Source organism: Taeniopygia guttata, chromosome 4, assembly GCF_048771995.1.
Source record: "Taeniopygia guttata chromosome 4, bTaeGut7.mat, whole genome shotgun sequence".
NCBI classification, from domain to species: Eukaryota; Metazoa; Chordata; class Aves; order Passeriformes; family Estrildidae; genus Taeniopygia; species Taeniopygia guttata.
In genome coordinates, this window is record NC_133028.1 from 52,510,989 (window position 1) to 52,538,271 (window position 27,283).

Sequence of the window (27,283 nt, forward strand, 5' to 3'; positions counted from 1 at the left end):
GAGAGTGCAGACACTCGGGACGTCCGGGGAAGAGAAAAGGGTCACATCGCGTCCCCTGCAACCCCCCGCGTCCCCGGCTTTGAAAAAACTAACCGCGCAGATGTAGATTCAGTTCCTGACCCCTCTCCATCTCCTGATTCCGCTCCCGCAGCTCAAAATCCATGCTTTGCACCCCCCAATCCCCTCGTGCAACCACCACAAGATGGAGGCGGCATCGGGACATTCCCTTCTCCTTCCCAGAATTCCTTGCTCCCCGTGCCAGCCCAGAACACACCCCAGCCCTCGTGTCCCTCCCTTTGCCCATCCCCAATCCCAATCCCTCCTCCCTTGCGGCGATTCAGCCCACGGTCCAGCCCTCAGCTCCTCCCCTCTCAGCTCCGTCACCACCCCCTGCCCCTGCCCCTGCCCTGCTCCACACGGCCCCGCCAGCTGCGGCCACTCCCACACAAGCCGCCCCCCCTCTCGCTCCTGGTTCCCTCGGCAACGGCAGCGCCGGAGCTGCCAGCTCCGGGGCTGTCGGCTCCGGGAAACAGAAACTGGCCAGAGACACCGATCCTCCGTTCATGGCCCCAGTGGTTTATAATGTGAGAGGACAAAACCCTAGATGGGAGCCCCTTTCATACGACAGTATCAGGGAACTCTGCAAAACAAAACGTGAATTTGGAGAAAGGAGTGAATTTTTTAAGAGCATTTTAAAAGCTACTCTAAGTTCCAAAACTTTTGTCCCTGCTGATTTGAAACGTCTTTTCAGCTGTTTGCTCCCTCAATCTGAATTTAGATTGTGGGAGAGAACTTGGAAAAGGCTTGCAGGAGACCTCCTTCCAGAGATTTTGCAGAGTTCAACCCATTCCACAGATATAGAAGATGAGGAAATCACCTTAGAACATCTAGTGGGTGAGGGTGATTGGAGCCAAGCTGAGAAGCAAGCAGCAGGCATTCCCAGACCAGTGTTAGACCTGTCCAGGGATGCAGCAGAACGTGCATTTTTTAACATGCCTTCTAAAGAACCTGTCATTTCTTATATCGATTTGAAGCAGTCTGTTGCAGAGCCATTCATGGATTTTGTGGATCGAGTGAGAGCTTCAGTCGAAAAAAGGGTGCAGAATCCAGAGCTCCAAGATCAGCTCACATTAGAAATTGCCACCACAAATGCAAATGAAGCCTGTCAGCGAGTCATCCTGGCCCTTCCAGCATCGCCTCCACCCACACTCGATCAGCTCATTGAGGAGTGCACGAGAAAAGCTACACTAATGACAAGGGACTCAGTGACAAAACCACGGGGGAAAGTGATTGCAGAGGCAATGGTAACCCCAAAAACACCAAGGGCCGCCAAGCCTCCTGCACCCAAACGCCGATGCTATTTCTGTAACCAGGAGGGACATCTCATAGGCCAGTGCCCTCTGAGGGGGAAAACGGGGGCGGGGGAGGTCTCCAATCAGCAAAAAAACTGATTGGGGAGCGCGGTCCTATCCCGCGTGATGACACAAATGGGGTGGGCCAAGGTGTTGTGGCCAGAGCTGCTGTTCACCACATTGTACCTAGTGTCAGCAGCCAAGCTTACACCACTGATAAGACCGAACCTTACCGATTGAGACTCACTAAACCTGTTCATTTTTCTAATCAGGACTGGCATTTCATCACAGCCACAGCAGAGCTCCTGCCCCGCATTCGGGACTGCGAAACTCGCAGACGGAATGATCTACTAAACTGCAAGTACCTTGTCATTGGGGACACAAAGTACACTCCTAAGGAGATAGAAATCCCTCCTGGCATCGTTTCACTCGATCCCAGGACCTTCTATCTCATGGCACGCTGTGTCCACCCTCCTCTCTTCCTGGCGGAGGGACAGATCATTGCGCAGGCCATTCCTGTGCCCCGTCTTTTGTGTGATGATCATGCCCTCTCAGTCTTTTACACCGAGACGCTGGGGGAGGAGAAACCCCTTGTGTGGTGTGGCCTCCAGAGCGAGGGCCATTCCGTTCTCCTTCAGGGGATGATGGACACCGGGGCAGATGTGACAGTCATTCCTCCTCAAAAATGGCCAAAGCAATGGGAGTTGGAAAATGTAGGCCACCCAGTTATAGGTGTGGGAGGTCCAAAAGTAGCACAACAGTCCAAAAATGTGGTCCAAATCAAGGGACCGAATGGGCAATCAGCATCTCTACGCCCATTTGTTCTGGATTCAAAATTCACCCTCTGGGGAAGAGATGCCATGTCCCAATGGGGGGCGAAGTTAGAACTACCAAGCCCCCAGGATTTTTAGGTGCGGCCACTGAGGAGCGCCCTACCCAAAAACTTAAGTGGCTCACAGATACTCCCGTCTGGGTAGACCAGTGGCCGCTGTCTACAGAAAAGACAAGAGCGCTCTCTCAAATTGTGAAAGAGGAATTGGCAAAAGGACATATAGTAGAAACCCAGAGCCCTTGGAATTCTCCGGTGTTTGTTATCAAGAAACTGGGGAAAGACAGGTGGCGGCTCCTCCACGATCTGAGAAAAATTAATAACGTCATTGAGGACATGGGATCTCTTCAACCAGGAATGCCTTCCCCATCTATGCTTCCCCAGAATTGGAAATTGGCAGTGCTTGATATCAAAGACTGCTTCTTCCAAATTCCCCTACACCCAGATGATGCACCATGCTTTGCCTTTTCCGAGCCCTCTCTTAACAGAGCGGCTCCCATGAAACGCTACCATTGGACAGTTCTTCCTCAGGGTCTCAAATGCTCTCCCACCATCTGCCAGTGGTATGTGGCCAGAGTTCTGTCCCCAGTCCGTGCCAAGTGGAAGGATTGCATTTTGTATCATTACATGGATGATGTCCTTGTTTGTGCCAACAGTGACAACGTACTTGCAAAGGCATTGGAGGACACTATCTCAGCCTTGTCGGCGGCTGGATTTGAGTTGCAAAAGGAAAAGGTGCAGCACCTGCCGCCTTGGAAGTATCTGGGCCTTGAAATTGGTAACAGAACCATCACACCCCAGAAACCAATGATAAATGATGATCCAAAAACATTAAGAGACCTCCACCAGCTTTGTGGGTCTCTAAATTGGGTCAGACCCTGGCTGGGGCTCACCACGGGAGAGTTGTCCCCCATCTTCAATTTATTAAAAGGGGGGGAAGAGTTAGACTCCCCGAGGGCCCTGACCCAGGAGGCCAGGGCTGCTTTGGAGAAAATTCAGTCCACCCTAGCAGACAGACAGGCCCACAGGTGTCGTGAGGGCTTGCCTTTCCGATTCATCATCCTTGGTAAGTTGCCACACCTCCATGGGTTGATCTTTCAATGGGACACAGACCATCGGGATCCCCTCTTAATTATAGAGTGGGTGTTCCTTGGTCATCAGTTGTCCAAAAGTATCACCAAGCCACAAGAGTTGATGGCCCAGCTGATCATGAGGGCCAGAGCTCGCTTGCAGGTGTTGGCAGGGTGTGACTTCGCATGCATTCATCTCCCTATCAAAATATCCACAGGGAGACTCTCTAAGGAAATACTCGAGCACCTGTTTCAGACCAATGAAAACTTGCAATTCTCCCTAGACAGTTTCACTGGACAAATTCTCATCAACCATCCAGGCCACAGATTGTTTGAAACAGAGTTTCATTTGATCCCAAAAAGTATCCAGAGCAGTGAACCACTGAAAGCACTGACAGTTTTCACAGACGCGTCGGGAGGGTCCCACAAATCTGTGATCACATGGAAAGACCCCCAGACTCAGCAGTGGGAAGCTGATGTAAAGGTTGTGGAGGGCTCCCCACAGGTTGCTGAGCTGGACGCTGTTGTCAGGGCCTTTGAAAAGTTTTCAGAACCAATTAATATAGTTACAGATTCAGCATATGTAGCAGGTGTGGTGTCCAGGGCAGAACATGCAGTGCTCAAAGAGGTTTCCAACCCAGTGATATTCAGTTTGCTCTCAAAACTAATCTTTCTAGTTTCACACCGAGAGCAGCCTTTTTTCGTAATGCATGTGAGATCACACACAGATCTTCCAGGTTTTATAGCTGAAGGTAATCGTAGAGCAGATGCACTGGCTGCTCCTCTGCAGCTGGCTGGCCAACCAAACATCCTCGAACAGGCCAAGGTAAGCCATCAATTGTTTCATCAAAATGCCCCAGGACTGGTCCGCCAATTCCAATTGCGGCGTGACCAAGCCAATGCAATTGTGGCTGCTTGCCCCCAGTGTCAGGAGTCCACTTTACCAACTGTAAGTTCAGGAGTAAACCCCAGGGGACTCCGCAGTTGTGAAGTGTGGCAAACTGACATCACACATATACAGGAGTTCGGGAAGTTCCAACATGTACATGTTTCAGTAGATACTTTCTCCGGAGCAGTCTTTGCCTCAGCCCACACTGGACAAAAAACTGCAGATGCCAAAAAACATCTTATGCAGGCATTTGCAGCCTTAGGGGTCCCCACAACCATCAAGACAGATAATGGCCCAGCCTATATTTCCAGAGCGTTTGGTGAGTTTTTACAAGAGTGGGGAGTGAACCATCGGACAGGAATTGCACACTCCCCCACCGGCCAGGCTGTGATAGAAAGAACACATCAGACCTTAAAAAAGGTCCTCCTTCGCCAGCAGGGAGATATCCAGGTCCTATCTCCGCAGATGAGGCTCTGCAAAGCCCTTTTCACCATTAACTTCTTAAATTGTTCTTTTGATAGGCCTGAACCTCCAGTCCTGCGTCATTTTAAACAACATCAACAGCTCAGACCCGAAGAGAGACCTCCAGTGTTAATTAGGGATCCAGACTCTGGAGAAATCCAGGGTCCACACCAGCTTATTACTTGGGGACGGGGGTATGCGTGCGTATCCACACCCTCTGGACTCAGGTGGATTCCTAAGAAATGGGTCAGACCATATACTGCCGAACGGAGAGTAAGTCCACCACAAAGTAACCCCCCGATGCTCAGGGGAATCCCACAGAAAACGCAGTTGCGTCAGACACAAAACGCCGCAAGGAAGGAGGAGACCCCTAATCCCTGTTTTCCTTTATACTGGCAGAGCAAATTGTACCTTTTTCAGAGTTAGTTTACCTTGTCATATGATTTTATCTTTCTTTCAGACTAGCAGAATGTCAATTTCCACATTCCTGCTCATCGTTTGGTTCCAGACAATGGCCATCTACCCGTGCACGGTGGACGCGTGGATTGTTCCACAGCCCAAGAAAAATGTGTGGGTCACACTCGCCCAAGCCTTGAAACAAGATCACATGTGTTTGTCTACTGCCTCAGCAGAAAATCCGATGTCCACATGTTTAGTAGGGGTTCCAAGTAAGGGGGATGAGTTTCCAATCGGTCTGGTCCGCTTGCAAAAGCAGGTGAACGAAAACAAAATACCTGGAGTAGGGAAAATACCAGTGCAAAACCCCCTCATTTTGTGGCAAAAGTGGATCCTAGACTTGCCCTCTGCTGAGGGAGAGCCCCAGGAATTAGAACTCCTGGGCTCTGCAAAAGCTGAATATTGCATTCAATTTGATTTTTCCCCAACCAAAGAAGTAAAACTATATGAGCAAGTCAAACAGTACAAAGTGGAATTCAGGGCGGGTCAATGGTGCACAGCTGTCTATAAGCTGAAATCTGCATCCACCACTGATTTCCGTCCCCGCAAGCTGGACAAGGGAGTGTTTCTTATCTGTGGGGACAGAGCATACCCAGGAATCCCCTCTCGTCTTATTGGAGGTCCATGCACTTTCGGGCATCTGACCCTTGCTTCCCCCAACATGACCCAAATTCCAATCGGGCGAGCAAAAGGTGAGACAAAAATTACTAAGCGAAGTGCAAGTCAATTTGATGAACATTGTGATGCAGAAATTTACCATTGGGCAAAATCCAAAAGAGTTGCTGTCTCTGTGTTTTTACCATGGGTTGCGGCAGCAAAAGCATTGAGTGAATTAGGCAATCTGGAATGCTGGGTGACGAAGCAGGCAAATTTAACATCAACAGCCCTGAGTGACCTCCTAGAAGACGAGGAAATAACCAGAAAGGCTACCCTCCAAAATCGGGCAGCTATTGATTTCCTGCTGTTGGCACATGGTCATGGATGTAAAGAGTTTGATGGTTTGTGCTGTTTTGATCTGTCATCTAAAGGCCAGAGTGTCCACTCGTCCATTCAGGAAATGAGAAGCCTCATTGGGAGTGTGAAGCAAGAAAATGAGGATTGGTTTAAAGATCTGTTCAAAGACTGGGACCTTTCTGGGTGGGCAGTGTCTCTTTTAAAAGACATCTTTTACTTTCTAGTTGCACTGTTTTTAGTTTTGTTAGCATTTGGGATTCTTAAGCGAATAATCTCCAAGGTCATCACCTCAAAGCCTAAGGCTTCCGCACCTGTTTTCATCGCTGCTGCCGTCACGGAGAGCGATTGGTGGGAAGACGACAAGCAGAAAGACACCGCAGTTTAAAAGCCGCAGTTTTACCTTCTCCCAAGGCACCGTTCATCTTATTAAGTAAAAAAGAGGGAGATGTTGCTATCACGCTAGCGTGGTATCGTGGAGGAAGGGATTTAGAAAGGCCTTGGGATTTGGAAGCTGAGGAAAAGATACATTTAGGTATGAGGGAAAGATACATTTATGTATGCCCCATTGTTTCGGGAAAGTTTCGCTTCAGCACCTTTCTGTAAGCCCCCTTCTCCCCACCCCTGAGCAGTTCCCATTGGACCTGACCCCTGGGGTGGTTCTGATGAGCCCATGCTGAACACTGTCTTTATTGTTTAGACCTTATCTCTTAATTTTGCTGTATAAAACTGTATCTGGGCAGTAGCCCAGGGTCTTTTGTCCCTGCAACTGTTCAGGCAATACAATCTTTCTGGACTGCATACAACTGACCTCTCTTTGTCTCTTTATCTCGACTCCTTGCGGCGACCGAGGCGCACAGCCGCTCGGACCGTGCAAACCCAGCCGCTGTCTGGTAAGCCCAGTGCAGCGGGACCGCGGCAAACCCCGGTCCCCTGAGGGGACAGCTAGCCGGAGGGGTCCCGGGGGGCCGGGGAAGGACGGGGGACAGCTGCAAGTGACCCCCGAAAGCCGCACACCTCTCTGGCCTTTCCTCTGTCTTGACTGACTCTCAGTACTGACTCCTGTCAACTTCTGTTGACAGCAAATGTCAACTTCTGTTTCCTTGTGTTACCTCTGAGAAACCTGGTACTGGCATTCTCCAATCAATGTAAAAATTTAAGAGGTCTCTACTTTTTTACAAAAATATTGCAGTATCTTTCTTTTGCTTGATAAGGTACTACAGGTTTAAATGAACTTAAAAGACAGCTGAGAAGTTTATTATTCATTATAATGCAGTATCTCATCCCCAAATTTTGTATTTCATTTCTGTAGTCAAACATTTTTCATCTCTTAACACTACCACCACCTATCGTAAATTTGCTGGAATATAATGAAAAGCTTCCTCCAAAAAGCCACAACATTCTTAAAGTTAAAGACTACAAAATTATCATTGCTTTATAATTGTACAGGGCTGGACTGACTCCCCTGTGAGTCAGCCACAATCCTGCACATGCACAAAGACAGAGCCTCAAAGCGAACCAGCTGAGCTCTGGGCCCTGGCTGTGCCATCTGCCCCTCCTGTATTGCTCCTTCACGTTCAAGCAGTGTCTGACACCGTGCATGTTCAGGTGCCCCTTACCTTGACTTAACCCTTTAATACTCAGTTGAACAAGTTGTTTAGTTGTATTATTTCTGTACATGAACTCACTCAGCTGCTGGCTCCCATGATACCGTATCCTTCATCCTCCTTACATGCTTTGCGTTATTCACCAGATGTGAATGAATGATGAGGTTACAGCCTGTCTGGGAATAACTTTCTCCTCCAATTCTAGTCTCTAAGATGACAAATTTTCTTAATGAGGTTAGGAAAACTGAAACAAAGGAAACAATATTATAGACACACACAGAGTCCACATATGAAGCTGCAGAACTGCATCCTACAGCACAGCAGGAGCAGGGCACACAACTATTAGTTTTTCTCTCTCTGCTATGGATAGACTAACTGGATTAATACTGAGGGGTAAGGAATACCCTGAACTCTTCAGGCTTAACAACTCAGTAGAGATGCTTAATCCGTCACAGGAATTCCTCTGTGAAAGGAGAGAAGTACAAATCATGTTACCCTGATCAGCCTAGAACAAAACATCCTTTTCCAATTAAGAGCTCTTGCTCCATTCACCAGCTGAGCACTGATAAAAGCCACAAAAATGGGAATTAAAATCCACATTTAACCCCTAGCTGTACAAACTAAAATTTTGTGGTGGTGAAATGAAACTTCAGGTGCCATTTACTTTTTGCCACCCTACAGCTCAATCTAAAACCTGCAAATTAGGTACTCTTATGCAAATAAACACAGTATTAATTATTTCTGTTCCTGGAAGAGCTACCTTCACCTATATGAAACAGGTCACACTTTTTAAGAACTACCTGAATAACATACAGGAATTTACTGTAATAATAGAGTACTGGTGATGGTACACCCAGGATATCATTCAATGTCACTTACTATCCTATTGGAGCACCTACACCAAAAGTCACTAAACAGGTATACCTAGCACCACAAGATGATTAGTATTCAAAGAAATCTTTCCCGAGACATATCATCTATAATTCTAGTAGTTCATTATCCTGACTAAGCCCACCATCAAAAACATCTTCTGTGAGAACCAATGCCTCAGGAATAGTTTCCTGTGTGTAAGACAGTACATGCCTAATTTGTTGACCCTTTTAATCAATTACTGAAGTAGAGTACTTCCCAGATATTCTTATTTACTTTTCTCCAAGAAGAATCTCAATTATATAGAGTAACACACAATTATAAAGTAGTTATTTACTTCTTGTCTCCATACTGAATGAAACATATTGTTTTCTTGTCTCTTTCCTCCTTACACATCATTTTACTGCCACCTCTTGCTACTACATCTTCTACTACTAAGTATCAGTTAGTGTTCCACTCCCATAAATACATGGATACACATCTAAAACTCATAGCTGTTGGTTTAGATTTGAAATTTGCTATGTTTGTGGAGCCCTTCATAGACTTATAAAATGTTGTTGAGTATGACACTACCTATGACACGGCACCTTGATTCAAACAGTGAATAAATGCTACTTCTCTTCTGAAGTTTCCCTTCAAGCACTAATATTAAATAAAGGTGTAATTTTAACGCTCACATTGCTATTTAAAAGGGCAAGCTCCCCTGAGAGATCATCTTTCTGTTTTCCAGTATTAAAATCGATAGTGCCAGCAATCTCCACTGCTTTGCACAATGAAGAACACAGCAGTTTATCAAGTAAGTTCACTCCAGGATCCAATGATTTGCATTGACTTTGAAGCCTTTGAGCACTTAAGCAATGATATCTGAATATAACTTAATGACTGTATTATGTCTGAACCCACAATTTTCTTGTATTAAAGTTCATATATCACGTATAATGATGTTCCGCAGACACCGAAGTTTTCTAAATATAAAACAGAGCTGTTTCTTAGGAGGCATCTTGAAAAAAACACTAAAATATGCCACTTCAACATTTTTCCCTCATTTTACACTATATTCTTCTCATATTATAGCTCTTACAAGAAAGAATGCAAACAATATCTTTTTAAATAAGCAAATTATTACAGGATCACCTCCTGAGAGATACAACCTCATTTATTCTTCACTCAAAAAGAATGCTGTGAGTGACTTGGTTACTTATTATCAATAAATGGAACCTAAACCATTATGAATTTAACACAGCAGTATAGCCTAGATATTTTACAATTTTTCATAGAACTTGAACCTTGAGGAGTATCTGGTTTAAACCATAAAAAAAAAAAATTAAAATCAGCAAACCAGAGCAAACAGAAAAGAATAGACGAATGGTCAAAGTAACACTGTTTATGAGGTCTGTTATATTTGAATAAATATGCACGGGTTTTTCAGGGAGTAGGTAAAAAACAGTCCATACCTGAAACTGAGGGTAAGACCTGAAAGAGGAAGATAAGCGGAAGCTGGGAATTGACTCAGCAGACAAAGTATTTTTGATTTTGCTGAATTTGCCTTATGCTCAGACATACAAAAAATTACTTAACAAAGGAAGCAAGGTGTTTAGTAGTTTTTCTTTGTTTGGCACAAAAAATATGAATACTCAGGTAATATCCAGCCTGCAACTGTTGGAATTAACCAGATGACTTGAAATCAGTCAGGAAATAGTTAAACTGGTCTCAATGAGCCAAACTAGATATGCACACAGGAATTAACATCCATCCAGACAAGTCCAAATAGATGTAGCTGAGCATAAATAATTGCTTAAGGTTTTGATATTTGCCTGCTGTCTCAATCTCAGAATGTAGTCCTTCAAACAATGCTCTGGTCTCTAATAATAATAGTGGTAAAAAAGGTACAGATAGGGTAAAAGAGGTTAAAATTATAGGTGAATGCACATTTCAAAAATATTTATGTAGTGCAATTTAGAGTGCAATAAAGGAATCCATTAATTTTTATGTATTTTATCATTCTACATTCTTTACTTTTCATTGCTGTGTACATCAGAAAGCTTGTCTTGAAATCAGTCACAGCAAGGAGCAGAACTTTGATGAGACTGTGATGTCTCTGGCTTGAAAGTTATGATGGATTACCAAGAAAACTAAAAACACTGAGTCCTCAAGTCAATTATTTAAGCTTCACTGACAAACAGAAATTTTTCTTCCACCAAAGGTTTAGGTCGACTTTATGGAATTACTTTAACTGGAACACTCAGTGTAAGATTTCATTTTATTTGATGTGACACCCCTACTGCTAACACAAAAATTGTAAGTGGGCTCTTATCTCAGACAGATCTGCACCAAGGGTATAAAAGATGTTTTTTCAGCTTTTTTCCTGCCTTTTCATCCTGTTAAAAAAACTACAGAGTAATGTGGGGATGCTTAATGGCATCAGATAATATAGAGTGATTTATAAGGGAGTGGGAAACTACCAAAATTACTTCTGATATCAACAGATTTTCCAGAGAAGTCATAAAAATAGTCACACTTTTTGGCCTGACCTAGGGCTGGGCACAACCTAGTAATGTTTATTGAAGATGTTAAGCCTCAAATATAATTATACCTGTTACATTATTAAAAATATGTTACTCTTCATACTTCAACCAAATTATTTACAACCCTACTTTGTGTAGGGTTTGGTGAAGCTCTTCAACTAAATGAGGACAAGAACACCTGTATCTCTCCTTCAGTTTAGCAATTCACTGATCTGGGTAGAGAACAGTCCTTCCCTAGTGCTGTCATTACATAAAATACATATTAATAGTAATCCTATACATCAAAATTTAGTTAAAATCATAAGCTATCCCAAATTATAAGACAATAACAATGTCTAATCAAACTGCCTATTATGAGCTTCTGGTCTTAAGAAGGTAGGTAACTTCAAACCTGTGAAATATATATTTATAAATGTCAAGCATGCAAACAACCAAGGAAAAAAATTAACTGGCAAACAAAACAAAACAAAAAAAGAATAGACAAACCCCCAAAACTTAAAATGCTGGTAGAGCAAAAATCATTAATGTCAATGGAACAAATGCAAAAATCACTGACATGAGTGGATCAGCATTCCACTGTCAAAGTAAAGCAAAAAAGACAAGCCTTTAAACTTTCTCATTGAGAAAGTTACAGTTTATAACTAAATTTACAATGGACAAAATTCAAATCAAAGTTAAAATCTCCAAGGATACTTGACAAAAAAAAAAAAAACAAAACAAAAAAAACCAAAAGCGGAAAATTTAACCTAAGTCTGAAGAAAGCTCTTAATGTTTGCTTGAAGCACAAATAAGCATTTAATACTTTTGACGTCAGGATGTCAAGGTGAAACCAGCATGCAAAATTTTGTAATGTGAATCACCGTGAAGCTTTTGCAAAGTATGTACTGGAAATAGGATTGTAACAGCTCTGTCTAGTTTTACAGATTTGCATTCTTATCACTGATTTCAATGGGGAGTGTAAAACTACATGAACCATTTTGTGTTTTACTTCAGAGGTCTGATTGTGAAGTATTCTGTTTACCTGAGAGGACCTGCATTGTTTCCTTGCCAGCAGCTGATTCCAGGGGACACAAAGGCCATTCTGCACCACAAACTTGTACTTCAGCTGTACTGTCCTCAAGGAAATAATTTAAGGAATCAGCAGAGTCCCTCTGCTGCCACTGATGCTCCTCCACCAAGCATTAATAAAACAGATTAAGAAAAACACAGGATACCTGTAGAGGGATTCCACATCAACAATGAGAAGGATTTACATGGTTTAGATAATACTCAGTTAATATTATTTAGACTAAGGAAGGACAGGGCTTGACATGTCACTGAGTCATGACTCCTTTCATGCCTTCCCAAAGGCTTGTGGATTTTTTTTTTGCAGCACAAGACTTGGCCACCTTAATCTGGATGGGCTAGAAACCCCTTCACAGATTCATTTGGCATTTCATTTCAAATCAGCATAGGAAAGTGCAACAACTTCCCTTTGAAGCTGAAGTCTAGCTAGCACTAGACCTCATACCTGTTTAGAGCCACATTCCGATGGTGAGGGTCAGCACATGCAGCTCCCTTAGTGGGATCAGAATGTTAATTGCTACATGCTCCAATTATTTGCTTCCAGCTACTTTAAATGCATCATCCATCAAAGATAAATTACAGTATTTAAATTGCCTTCTGCCTGTTGTTTTTCAAAGGAAAAAAAAAATTCCAAATCAGTCTTCAAACAGCTACTAAATAAGCAGTATGAAGAATTTCTTCATATTTGTCTTGCTTTATTTTCCACCTAATTCAGAAGCAAGGCAACTGGTTAAAGAGTACACCTGAAAAACTGTAACAATATAGCACCTCATCCTGCAATTATTTTGTTAGGGTTTTTTTAGGGAATGTTTGTTCCATGTCATTATAAATCCATTAGGAAAAACCATCTTCCTGCAGTGGTTGCTCAGTGTAAAAGTAAATGCTGAATATGGAGTGAGGCATCCTGTGCTTACGGCCATGAAACACACATTTGGCACACAGAAGTGCTCAGACTCAGTAATTTTCCTTCAAATTAATTTGCAGACAAATTAATACTGGAGGGTATTTTCCACATTATTGTTTTATTCTATATGACTTATTTCACAAATTGCATTTAAATTTTAGCACGGAAGTAAAAGTGAACTGTAAAATGTCCAGATGTGACTCCCATTTTAGTCTGTGGCTGCATTTGACAGTTCATTTAAAAATATATGAAGTATTTATAGTGCCATAAACATAATATTTAATAAACAACAAAAGATATTGTCTTTGAATCCAAAGTCAGATTCTACTTCACAAAGATGAGTAGAGAAATAATTTTTCAAATCTTGAGACCCACGCTCATATTTGACCTGGATAGCTATATGAAATAATTGCATCCTCAAAGCTCTCAGTGAAGTGGATCTGCAACTTGCTGGCAAGTTTCACATCCGGATGTGATATTGTCCAAAGTTTTCTCAGTGTTTTATAAATTAATAAAACTCCTTCACTGCAACACATAAAACCCACCTAAATGCCCTGATTCTCCTGCTGTGTGGTTAGTGCTGGGGCAAGAGGACACAAAACCGGCCATGGGGTGGAAACATATCCAAGAACAGAGAAACATTTATTCCTACATAGGAACAGTCTCACTTTCTTCTACTCACACCCCTGAAGTGAAGCATGTACAACCACTTCTCTGGCTGAAAGGCACATTAGGGGGAAAAAAAAAAATCTTGTATGTAGAAGGTGAAAAGTAGGACACACAGCCCTCCAGGTGAGCATCCCACCTCCCGTGTCTCAGTGTCCTACTCTCTTAGGATGCCTGAGATTAAGTCAAGGGGTGCCACTAGAACAAAATAAACATATGATTGCTACTGTCATCCAGTTATGGCACCTACATCGTTAACTCTTGCTACATGAGACAAAATAAGACAAAAAATATAAAGGGGGAGGCTTATGCACTTTTATGCTTTGCTAAAGAACAGCCATACTGCTCCCAGCCTGCAGTAGCAGTTGCTTTGTTTTAATTAACACAGCTTAGAGAAGTGACTCTAAGCTTGTTTGTAAGGTTAGATAAAATTTTCAACTTGCAAACAGTCACTGTTGCTGAAAGACAAAACTTCAGGGGTTTACAGCTAGGTGACAACAGGCCAGCTTTACCATATTTTCTATGGTACTAATAATTGCAATTTTTTCAAATTACCCAGCCAAGGAACATGAACAGACCAACAAAAATCTTTAGCTGAATCCAGTATATGTTTACATGCCATTGTCCGAGAAAAGGTTCACACAGTCAATGAAGCTAAAATAACAACTAGACTGCAAGCAAAACTAAGTCACAGTCATAAACTGGTAGGCAAGATCATCAGCCATGTGCAGACACCACTACACATGCCACAGCTGAGGGCTACAAAACAAGGTAAGGCAACAGGAGGTCTCCATGTAAGCTAAAAATTAAAGGGGGGAAAAAAAAAAAAAAGGCCTGTTTGGCCTCAGCCTCTGTGTTCTTCATGGGAGGACTCCTTAACCCTTTCTAATGAATATTAGAAATAGCTTATATTATATAGATTATAATTCATTCAGGTGAGTAGGCAATACTGACAGTATCAGATACACTGCACATGGCCAAGATAGCCAAATCCCAAATGAATTCAAACCTCAAAAGCTTTTTCCAAGCCCCAGTGAGAAAAATGACAACACACTGATCATTTCCATCAAAGTTTTATCTACAAAAACAGTAGCTCAGAGTGGAAAATTCAGACAGAAACTGTAAGCAAGTGAGGATTACAAAACAGTAGCTAGTGATAAGTACAGACCAACCTGATCCCACAGCAATAAATTCTCTTTTTTCTACCTCCACAGATTTTTATTTCTTTTTGGAAAAAAACCCACTATGAATAAATAGAATAATAAGGCTTTTCACATCAGGAACTATTTTTGATGTTACAGGAGATAAAATACAGTCAGCAAGACCTGGTTGTGTTGAAAGGACAGCCCAAGAAGCAAGCAGGGACACACAGCACTGGAACAGAAGGGACTGTTCTGTACATAAATCCACAACTATTGCAGGCTGATCCACCCTCAGTCTTCCTGGGAGAAATACACAAGGACATGAATTCGTGCTTCTGAACTGTTTCTGTGTCTATCTAGTGAATCACACCTTTGTACCACTGCCTGTGCTTGTCTCCCAAACACCTCTGTTTGCGTGCATCTGTTTTGCTTGTTTGGAGTCATGCTTCAGTTCGCTTAAATGCCTGATCCCTAAACTTCAATGTCAGCCTACACATAACAACTAAATATAAGCAGCCCAGGGGTAATGGTGCTAATCCGATGAGTAAAATAGTAAATGCTAGCATGAGGCCTACTTTATGCATATACTCACTATCCTAACAAAAAATGGTCTCTGTTAGCTCTTCTTACAGTTTTTACCTGTAAAAACATGCAATACTGCATCCTTTTGCTAGAGAGGGGAAAGAGGGAAATTGACACAATAGAAGTCATGAAGCATTTCTACTTTTTGGTTTGTTAGTCTAGGTCTAGAGTCATTCCCAGAGAGCTGGCAGGAGGCTGTGGCAGAAGTGTGACAGACTCCACAAGAGAAATTGAACAAGTCTTTCCACTTGGGAATTACCAGTGGGTTTCTTCAGCTATACTAATAGTACAGAGGACAGTTTATCACTACCAAAACATGTAATTTTAAAATAAGTAATAAAACCGACCATATACATCTTTAATATCTATGGTAGAGTTCATTTTTACTATGTTCATTTTTACATCTCTTTTCTTTGGACTTCTAAAACCCTGAAGATCAGATACACAGGGAAATGTCAACAAAATTACTTACCCTTTAAAAAAAGTTCTGAAAGAAGCAAAGTTCATCTAATATGCTATTTTAAGAACCAAACAGAGGCAATTTATTAGCATTTTGAAGAGAAGGGATCTAAAAATTATTGTTACTTTACAGAAAAGCTTAACAAGGCTTACTATACCACTTTTATTGTATTTTCTTATAACAAATGCTTGAAATAGCTTCCAGAAAACATTCAGCAGATATTTATTTCCCAACAATAGATGACTCTAACAAAGCATATAAAAGCCTCTCATTCTTTTCCTGTGTGTTTGAACTTCAGCAGTATGACCAAATGACAATAATGAATTGATTTTTCTACAAAAGCAAAGCAGCAGATACTTTGCAGATGTTAGAAAATGAATGGATGAAAAGGAAAAAAAAAATCTTAGAAAAATAACTGGATGAGGAATAAATTAAGGTGATATTTAAAAGTATTATATATAATGCTGCCTAAAACTGCATGATGCCAAATATTCATTTTTTAGCAATCCATACCACATTCATTTGTAATTCCTTGATAAAAACTTGATAAATACCCACAGATAATTCAAGCATTAGCAATGTCTTAAAAACAGTGAAAACAAGTAATTCTAATTTGTGGTCTATGAAGCATATAAAATCCATGGTGTTTATAAGAAAGCAACAGAGTAGATAATTTGTGCAGCTTCTCTCTAGAAAGGTACAGACTGTCTCTTGTCTGTAAGGGAGAGACCAGCAAAAGGGGCATTCACATACATGCTTGAATAACACAGAGAAATGGCGAATATTTTTACTCCAACATTTAACTCCTTTCAACCATCTAAAGCAAAATGTCTGTCAATTTGCTTTTTCCACTACTGATAAAATGCAATAGCGATTGCAATAATAATACTTGCAAAATTTCAGAAGGGAAATCTGGGACAAAAAATGATGCCATGCTGATTAAAGGCAGTGTTTTTTTAATCTATTCGATAGATTTAAATACAATACAGAAAACTGTTAATGATTCAACAGCTGTATCAGAAGAGTAAAAAAATGCCATAGTTCATTATTCAGCCTATATAAATCTTTAGCAATGCCAAACAAAATAGATTCTTGCTATCTCTGGTCACGTATGCAACAACGAGCATGTGGCAGGAAGTGTAGATCCATGAAATTTCTTCACTGCATTTAATGGATGCTAATGGGAATGTCTTGGAAACTTTTGAACACCGACTTGCCTATTTAGGCTTTCAGTAATTTAAGAAACCATCTTTAGCACTCCCAAATTCCATTAATTCTCTGAATACAGAACTACTTACCAAAACAATCAATACAACAGTTTTTCACTTAAGTACATGAGAGAAAAGCACTATTCATAATAATGATTAACCAAAAAGCAAATGCAGTCTCCATAATTGGAAATGCTGAATGTCACCCAAGGTAATGAAAATACAAGTGTCTAGGTTGTAAGTCATCATAAAATGATTTTGTAACTCCTCACATCTTAGAATATTTTTTTTTTTTTATGACTGCACATATACATGAGAAAAACGTGGGTAAGTATGTTCCTTAGTTTAAATTCTGCCTGAGACTGCTTTGCTCAAGTCTGCTCCAACATCAATGAGAAGACTGGTATCTGAAGCCATGAAGCCTCTGACAACTCAAAGGTCCTGAGAAAGAGTCTTTTAGCCTCAAGTTTCATATTTTCTGAGCAAAAATGTGCACTCTTCTTCACATTCATTCTTTCTTATCCTTTCTCTACCAGTTTCTTTCACTGGAAGCCTTATTTTGAATTTCTATGTTTCTATTTCTTCCACTCTGTTGTTCTCATTAATGACATAAAGTAAGTAATTCTTAATTTTCCTGATGCTTTTCTTATATAAACATCTGGTAACTATGTGATCAACAGAATATTTATAAAAAACAAACAGCTAAGCTGGTAGTAGGACAAGTTTTTCATAGCAAATTTTTCAACAGACAATCTGAATGTATGTATCACTATTACTATAGCAGAGTATATGGTCACTAGAGAAAGATGGATTTTTTGTGTGAAAAAGTCCCGAAACAGCAGTAATAGTACAGTGGGCAAAGGGGAAGCACTGAATGAGGGAAATTACTCCACTGACAAAGCGTAAGTTAACACATGGCTACACTGACAAGTCATTACAATTCAAATATAGCTCTAAAAAAAAAAAGAATTAAAAAATCACTGTCAGGTTTTAGATAACTAACTAATCAGAAAGAGGATTACTTTGAGATGTAATTTATTCAGAATAAATGAAATTCAGAGTTTACTCCTGAAGGAGATCTATCAGAGATTCAATTTCATTACTCAAAATTGAGTTAGGTGAATAAGGGACTCTTCAGTTCGATGCCTGAATTAAAGTGATCAAATCAATCAGAAATATTTTGTTAGGCCTAGAATTAAATATTACTTTAATTGAAGATTTATTTACTGTGTTAACCTTATTTTTAGAATTAAAAAAAGTATCATCACTTGGGAAAGTCAATCTCATATGGAAAACCTGAAAGCAATCATTAGCCACTTAAAAAGATAAATTACCAGGTTTAGTAGCTAAAGTTTCTTAGACTAACTGCACATGAATTGGAAAACAGAAAATAAACTTGAAAGAAAGATGTAGCTTCAGAGACTGTGCATTTTCCCCCTTCTTTCCATCAGCAGAAGTGCTTCCCAAATTACAGACTCTAAAGCCTTGGCTGGAACGGGTTTCTATGTTTTCCTTCACTGCCTTCTGTTTGTGACAGACACAAATTCCAGCATTAGATATATGGAATTGTCAACTCCTTGTTCATGGAAAAGTTTAACGGATTTCTGTATTTTTTAATGAAAGAAAATTTAATTTTTAATTTAATTTTTTAATTAAAATTTTAAAATTTATTTTTAATTTAATTTTTTAATGAAAAAATTTTAATTTCTGTATTTTTTAATGAAAATACAGAGCTCAGACTTTTTAGGAAAGGAGTTATTAATAATTTTAATTATGTATTTTTTCTGAGATGCTAGAGGGAAAGAGATCCTAGAGACTTTCTTCCATTTTGTATTGACCACAGACATCGTCACCACAGAAATTACTAATAAAAATTAAAAAAAAAAAACCCAAAAGCTTAATACCTGTTGGAAGCTGCCATTTCTGCTTATTTTCATGGGAACAAAGAGTTTACAAACCCACAAAATATTAAAGCGTTTCATACAGAAATTACTTCAAAATAAGTCTTTACTAATTAGATTTTACTTATTTTATGGATGTTTTGAAGAGAAAATTTTCAGAAACATTCAATTACAGGAACTTGAAGCAGCTCAAGCAGCCCAGAAAATGCTTTCTTTTAAAAATCTCCTAGTGGTTTAAAATGTCCTTAGCAAGAGCTTCCTTAATTTCAATGGATTACCTCAGTTGTCATCTTTTAATTTTCAAAGTAAGTGCAAAACAATGCATCTCATTTTTACACACTATAAAAGGCAGTGAAAGCAAGGACAACAAACAGAAAAAAGCGATTCTTCAAGCTCATGGCTTCCATACTCTCTCTTGACTGAGGTGTAATAAAGTCTAAGAATGCAGGATAGGAAGATGTGATTATACCAGTGTGGTTGGAGGGGTGTCAATTTCTTCCTCCAATTCACTGTCACTTTTGAAATTCTATATATTGTGAAGTCAGAAATAAAACTTCCTTTTTTCCTTCTTTTGCATCTTGAGTGAATGTGTGAGTTATTGCATGTCGTAGTGTGACAGAAAGTTTTTATTTCTATTTTATATCTAAGTTCTATGGTTTTTATTAGTGGGTTCCAAATTCCCTAAATGAAATCTCCAGTCTCCAATGTTTTAAAATAATCACTTTTAAAAAATTTTCATTGTGCTAATGTTGTTTCCATGGAAACAGGAATGAAAGCAGAAGTTGCCGTTCAAATAATTAGAATTCTCTCCCACAAATGAAAGACTTAAAAAAAATAATAATATATTAATAAAACAGCTGTCAGAATATACATTTCCTCATTTTGCAAAAGCAGAGCATGATCTTACATTCACTGGAATTAATAGGGCTATAACTTTTGATTACATTACAATAAGCCTAAATCACTAAGAACATATTACTGAAGTAAAAAACCTGATAGAAAGATTATTCAGTTAAATAGATAATTTTCAGATGAAGTTTTAAATTGAATTTAGCAGGTGACTGTCAGATGAGGCCTTTTTTGGAAATAGTACAATGAAGAATTATGAGCCAAAAATGTAAACCAACTAAAGATTATTACTATTTACATAATTTATTTCTAATACTGTTGTTTAATTTTCTTGAAAGTGAATGAAAACCTGACTGGAATTTTTTCTCAATTAGCCAGATACAGTTCTATGCTCTACCCAAACAGTAATGGAATATATATCTGAGCTTAATATACTATAGCATTTTTTTTTAAGTCAGATGTTCAGTCTGGAAAACTCACATCTGGCCTGTGATTGGAAGGTGAGTTTTGCATCCTTCTGTGAGGATAAAGCTTTCTCCTAAAGCTCAAAATACACTGATCTATTTTCCTATGCTTACACTTTTTATCCTATATAGAAGGCAATTCTCATAGATAAACCTTTATTACCATGGTATGACTCTACAAACATGGAGGCATTTTTAATAAGCTTTTATAAAGCATTGCTTTAACCAAGATAATACTGATCAACTCTACAAGAAAATAACTGCCAGTACTTTTTCCCAAGAGACTCTGTTTTCTCTAGTATGTGAGCCTATTCATCATGAAGGTCTTTAAAACTCTGAAATAGAACGTTTCAAATCTTTTCATTCACAACTCACTCATTCACCACAACCACCTTGGATTTTTCTCTTTTATCAGAAAACCAATCTATTGAAAAAGGCTTCTTCCTCTTCAATAAGCCATGAGTCAAAAAAAGACGTTAACTTCTCAGCAGTTTTTTATTTCCTTGTTTTCTCCTTCTGGTTGACCAAAGAAGCTGTCTAGTGCTTTGAAATAACTTGACAGTGGACAAGTAAAGCTGTCTACATTAGGAACTTAACTCTCCTAATTTCAGTTCCACATATTTTCTGCTGTAATTAAAAACACTGCAATTTAAAACTCTGACATATTCATATTTTTCCTACTCAATTAAACTTCAGGAGAGTGCAACATTAAAATATCATTTATAAACCAACTAAGAATCCCTTAATTTTGATGTTAGGTTTGTTTGTTTTTAATTTTTTATTGTATGAAATTCCAAGCCTAGCAGATATGTTTAACTGCACTCAGTTCTGGCGCTTTTCCTCTCACTAGACGGTATGAAATTCTTTGGATATTATGTGGCTATTTCAAGCATCTGATCAATTTTTTTTCTGTCGGTAAAGTTGATTGTCACGTGCCACATAACTGTATTGATTTTTGATGCCTTCCTACTCTCTTTCAGGAACATCTATTATAGCAAGGCTCTTTCTATGCTATTTCTTCCAATTGGTTTCTTCTAAATAGTGCTAATCAAAGCAGGTAAGCATTTTTCATTTCCCAAATTACATGTAAATGAAAATATATATTTTTTTAAAAGTACTACCACCATCACATTTAATTTGGGTAACATTTGGAATAAAGTCTTTGTTTGGAATAAAGTCCTTACAAAAAGGACCACAGATACAAAAATGTTAAAGCTTTCTCATCTGGTGCAAGATCCACATTGCTTTAACACTTGATGTAAACCTGTAATCCTGACTCTAACATATACTTTTGCATGAAAAGAGTGTGGTTTGAAGGAAATCTTGCAAAAAAACCCTTGTTTTCAGAACCGTGGGGTTTACTCTACTCCATCTATTTCACTGGCATGTTTGTGCTTCCACTTCACATGATGAACAAGCAACAGGAGAAAACATGAGAGTTTTTTTCTCCTAAGGCAATTGTAGTGCAATTCTGCCAAAAAATCTGCAGCTACATTTTGTTGTGATACTACATTTTATTCAGTCATAACTGTACTTTGCAAATCTGTGTTTTGCCTTTAGGTTAGCCATACACTAATGAGTATGTCTATCAGTATGTCTGTCTCCAATGTCTGCTCTGTCAAACACCTATCATTACACTTTTGAGGACATCTATATTGACCGTAGACTCCCCTTTCAGTTTACCTTCTGTCCTTGCATCTTATTTTGTTGCTAATTACATATTTTTTGTTAGTTTGAATTGTACCTTCCTTTTTTCCCCAGTCCTGGCTTTATGGTAAAATAGAAACTAAGTTGCAATCTATTCAAATTCAGAAGACAAGTTTTTATCTTGTGGAGAGGAGACTTAACTCCCATATTGTAATTCATTTGCTATCGTTATACTCGGTGTCTCAGAGTTTATACCCAGAGTGTTCAAACGCCCTATGAGTAGACATTTATTTTAAAAAAGCTTATAAACAAAAACTCAGTCTCAACCACTCATTGCTTTTCCACATTTCACCTCTGGACTCTGAGCTCCAAGAGCAAATGTCATAACACAGCATTGGCACAGATGCCACTCAATGTCCACAACAGCTTTGGATGCCCAGAGGTGGATTCCCAGTGACTTCCATCGCCACCACTGAGCCACCCCGGTCACTCTGGAGGTGAAGCAGCCACAAGTGCCCTGTAGTCTAAAACATCTTGCATGAACTGAGATCAGATTACTCTTGCCTCTTCCACTGCAGTAGAGTTACTGTAGGATCACTGGTGGCAGCACCTGGAAGAAAACATTCCTGCTACCTTTCAGTTTCAGTGTAACAGGACACAACACTCATTCAGTAGCATTGCTGATCTGGATTCCCACACTCCCTCATTTCCCATTTTTGAACATGAACAGTAACATCCAATGCTTTGCAAATACCAGAAAAAAGTTATTCCCAATGACTGGAAGACAAGCTCAGGATGTCCAAGTTCTAATTGTAGCTTCCTGTTAGAACTTTACCACAACATATTCATAGTTCCATATAATCTTTGCCTACCAGAAGACATAAAAGAAGGAAACAGCTGGCTGAAATAATTCACTTGGATGTGATGAGTTCCCTTATTTACAGGGTGCTTTTTGTTTCTTTTTGCTTCACAGATAAGCCAGTGACACATTCTATATACGCTGCTTTAAACTTCTCACATCTCATCATTTCAGCAATGTTAGTTTTATTTCATCAAGAAAGAGTGGAAATTCTGATCACTTTTTCCAACCTACCCATCCACATACTTAACCCAACCATCATCCATTCCTCCATGTATTTCAGGGCTCTGCACCTTAATTTTGTTACACACCTGTCTTTGCCACATAAAATATGTTCTGTGCTTTCCACACCTTCCCTTACATTCAAATCCCTCACACTTCATTCTGTGATACTTCATCATTTGCCCCAAAGAGGGGCTCCATACAAGGAAGGAAGTGGACATGCTGATTATTTATAACTAAGCATGTTAAAGCATGTTGTTTCAGTGTGCTCCCAAAGTCTTCACTGAGGTTGTTAATCATATAAATCAATAGCAGGACTAATTTAAATGAGAGTAAGCCAGGCAGAAATTCAAATTTTCATTTTAGGAGATTGCTAAGTGACATACATATTGGATGAAAAATAACTTCAGCATTGTTTTTCTGAAGGACACAGTGGTAGTATTTATTCTTTCCACCCTACCTTAAATAACTGTAATAAGAGCACAATTATATTTCATGAAGAGTGCTGCACCTTGATATTTTTTCCTTCCCTTAGATATACTCAGTTGGATACGAACATCATAGATAATTGCACAAAAGAAAGGACATCATATTTTTTGTTACTTTTGCAAGACCCACACTCATAGACAAATGCTGTATGTTTTCCTAGGAATACACAAGAGCAGCACCAGTGAATTTACACAAGCAACATGTTTCAAGACTGCCAACAATGAAGCATCAGTCAAACTCCACTGTACTTATGAATAAGCCTGTAATGTTATATTATAATGAATCTGTTTCACATTCAGCGGTGTGATGCAGTGCACAGTAATTATAATAATGCAGTGCATGGCTGTAGCTCATTATATGCATATGGAAGACACCAATGTCTTTAGGATGGAAATTAACTCAAGGTAGGAGGAGAAAGACAGAAATAAGGAATGTAAGAAAGTCCTCATCTCAAAGTCTGATGGTATTCTGAGGATCTATATATTCAATATGCACACTCACACGCAAACACTGTTAATGCAGCAGAGATCATCTGGAATTATAATGCAAACCTTTCTCTTCTTGCTTTTTTCTTTTAAAAAATATATCTACCACATTTTGTTTGTTATTTCTTGGGGTTTTGGTGAATGACAGGGGAATTTATTTTAATTTAAAAGAAAGATTAGTTATCACCAATAATTCCAATGCATTTAAGAAAAAAAATAAGAATGAAATCCATTTCTAAAAGTTCCCATTTCTCCCCAACTCAGCAGACAGACTTGTTCTTCAAATTATTTAGCAGGAAAGTCAGTCTTATAAAGAATACAACTGGCCTCAGTAATGTCTGCCTTGTATCACATGGTTTGATTTTCCATTTCTTTGTTTTTTGAGGTCCAGATTTGTTTTTGTCTGCACAAAGGAGATATTAATTTGAAGAATAGTAAAAATATATTCTTTAGTTTTAACTATACTACTCATTACAATGTTACACACATGATCTGGTAACATTATTCTTATTCCCCTCCAGACTTTGAGTCATTATGTAATTTTCTTCCCTGCTTGCAAGTCTATAGTGCACAGCACAGCCCCATTTCATGATGTGTTGAACAAAACACAACAAAGAAATAAAGAAGGGGTCAATAGAAGCTGTTAGCTACAAACACATTACAGGCAATATACAACACCAGCGGTTGAATATTGACCTCAGGGCATTAACTCTAGATTGGCATGCCATGCTACAGCACATGAACACAGTCATCTTTACAACACAGAGCGGAATTTAAGAGACTCACATAATTGCCTGCGAGAAGGTACAGGAGCACTTCCCAATGCTGTGCCCTGTAAATAAAACACATTTTTTTTGGAGCAAAGGATGTCAGATTAACAGCAGCAGCAAATGAAAAAAATGAGAGGATGTGTAGAAAATGAAGGCAGTGACTAGAAATAGTGACTGTTTAGATAGAGGAGTTTATTATTACTGAAGAACTGCAGTTCCTGTTTTCAGATAAACATAAATTATACTAGAGAATGTTCTATGAGAAATCCACCCATAAGTGAACACAACAAACCAAAAACAGAGAAAAGGGAGAGAAAGAAAAAAGACAGGAAAAAAGTATCAGCATAAGACGGGCATGCTTACACTTGTCAAAAATTAAATTTGATGTAAAGGACAATGTAGAGAGTATATATTAGATCCTTTACAATAATAAGAAGGCTTAATGACACCAGTGTCTTAGCTGATACTGCCACTGCTTGAAGATACATTTCAAACAGGTAGGAAGTAGAGTGTGCGCAGTACTGTTTGGTTCCTGCCACTTCCTCCTCATCTTGTCTCTCTAATTCTTTAACATGTCCTCACTGGGTCAGTTTTATGCCAGCTGACAGGAAGCAGCGCTATTAAATCCCCAATCACTACACACAGTACTCTCCCAAAAGACAGAGTGCTTAATCTTTTGTGTATTATGCCAGCAATTACCACACAACTCTGAAATACCAGCTGGGGATATAAACAAAACATGAACCAAATACCAAGCAAGTCACACCAATTAAGATCTGTAAGCAAATCTCCTCCCAGTGTGATCCCCTATTTCCACAATCTCTCTCAGCCCACTCCCCCTCAAACCAACAAATCAATCCCAGAAAAACAAACTAGTAACAGAAGGAAAGGAGATGACTAAGTAAAGAGAAACTCTCATATTTAAATTTGAAAAGCACTTTAAAGCAATGTTGTCTCATTCTGAACCTAGATCATGAATCAGTGCTTTGTTTTGAGTTAACATCCAAGACAGCATCCTCCTTCTCAATGTAAAAGGGCCTAGTGATCATTTGGATTGGGTAGCCAAGGAAGACTAATTATAATAATATTTATATTGGAAATATTGCCTTAAAAATATAACTGATCAAACACCTGAAATATATGAGTCTTGAGTGAAGCATGGCTTCCATTTTGACTTCCATCATCTTTTTGAAGTCAAGGCTGGGAACAGATTTACCAGACATTTAGAGAGCTAGGCATTGGTTCTTGGAGATAATTTTCCCTTTCAGGTCTTGTGAAATTCCATTTTCCTTTGCCTAGGATGAGTGAAGCATATATATGCATATCTAGAGAGCCCTGTAGAAGAGCCACCTTTATATTACTGATACCCATACCACATTTTAAGGAAAACGACAATAATTAAGATTATTCTTCACTTCGATATAATGGCTGGGCTACTGAGACTACAGCTCGCCACGCTGTTGCCACATGCAGGGCAGGGTAGCTCTGCAGATACCATTTGTCACACTACCCCCAAAGCTTGTCACTCCAAGACTCCCTCCTGAAACTGCAGTAAGAGGTCACAGTGATAGCAACAAGGTGCCAAGGGGGCAAGCTGGGGTTAACTTGTGCTGGGACAGCAAAAAACCCACTAGCTTCACCCCTTGTTTTCAAGGCTGCCAGGCTGCCAGGAAAAGGCAGTAAGCACTCCTGTTTGTCAGCAAACATGCAAACAGGCAATGTGTTCAAAGCCCCTTCCTCCAGGGCAGACAGTGCCCTATCCCCCAGCCACACAGTTTTTTTATGGGATTATTTCAGCACTGTCAAAGCCCACCTTTACCTACAGTTAACATCTCAGAGTAGACAAAGGACAAATTGGTTTGGGTACCAAATTCACTTGTACATTTAGCACTTCAGATGAGTTCTTCAGTGGCTGTTATTTACAATACTTTAATTTTTTTTTGAAAACAAAACACAGTTATTGGAGATACTAGGTATATTTATCTAAAACAAAGCTAGAAATACTGAAGAAAACACTGCATGAGGTCAGTACCGCTGTCTCTCCATTCTCCAAATTCTAAGTTATTCGGGGATGCTGAAAGGCAGGTTTCTAGAAAAGCTGAGGTACACCATGGTACCTTATATTAAGTTAACTCATAAAACTAAGTTTCCAGATCATAATTTAAGGAAATTGAAATGATTTATAAAATCATATACACAAAACAAAAACCACAAAGTAAATTGGTCTGACAATGGTTAAAAGACTGCTTACTTATTTAGTCAAAAGGTGGGGGTTTTTTTCCTATAATTTGAATGTGTAGCATCTGCATTGTAACCTCCATGAATCAAAAAGAAAACCTTTACATAGCCCCAACTTACACATCCATCAACCAAGGAATTGGGAACTTAATTTTCATTGCTGGTTACTATCATCACTCCTGACATGAATTCTGTGTTTCTAATTACATAATGCTCCTTTGAAAAGCAAGATGCCAATGAATTTGACTGCATTACTTTCTCACATTTCTAATTTCCAGCGTAATTTGCCTTCTCAGGGGAAAGGATATGTACCTTTATCTT

At 39.4% G+C, this 27,283-nt stretch overlaps 1 protein-coding gene across 9 annotated transcripts in view; it reads right to left on the reverse strand.

Annotated features, from left to right (window-relative positions):
• CCSER1 (coiled-coil serine rich protein 1) overlaps nucleotides 1-27,283 on the reverse strand; it is a 617,316-nt gene that overhangs the window by 105,220 nt on the left and 484,813 nt on the right. For 6 of the 9 annotated variants that reach the window (XR_012055746.1, XR_012055747.1, XM_072928594.1 and 3 more), the window contains one exon: nucleotides 24,741-24,786. The exons of 1 other annotated variant lie outside the window; for it this stretch is intronic. Coding sequence is in view for 6 of the 8 variants with exons in the window: in XM_072928594.1 (XP_072784695.1) it covers nucleotides 24,741-24,786 (46 nt within the window). In the remaining 2 variants the exon portion in view is untranslated. Of the gene's footprint in view, nucleotides 1-10,856; nucleotides 22,510-24,740; nucleotides 24,787-27,283 lie in introns of those variants that run through there. 2 more of the 9 variants (XM_072928597.1, XM_072928596.1) reach the window with 1 other exon arrangement.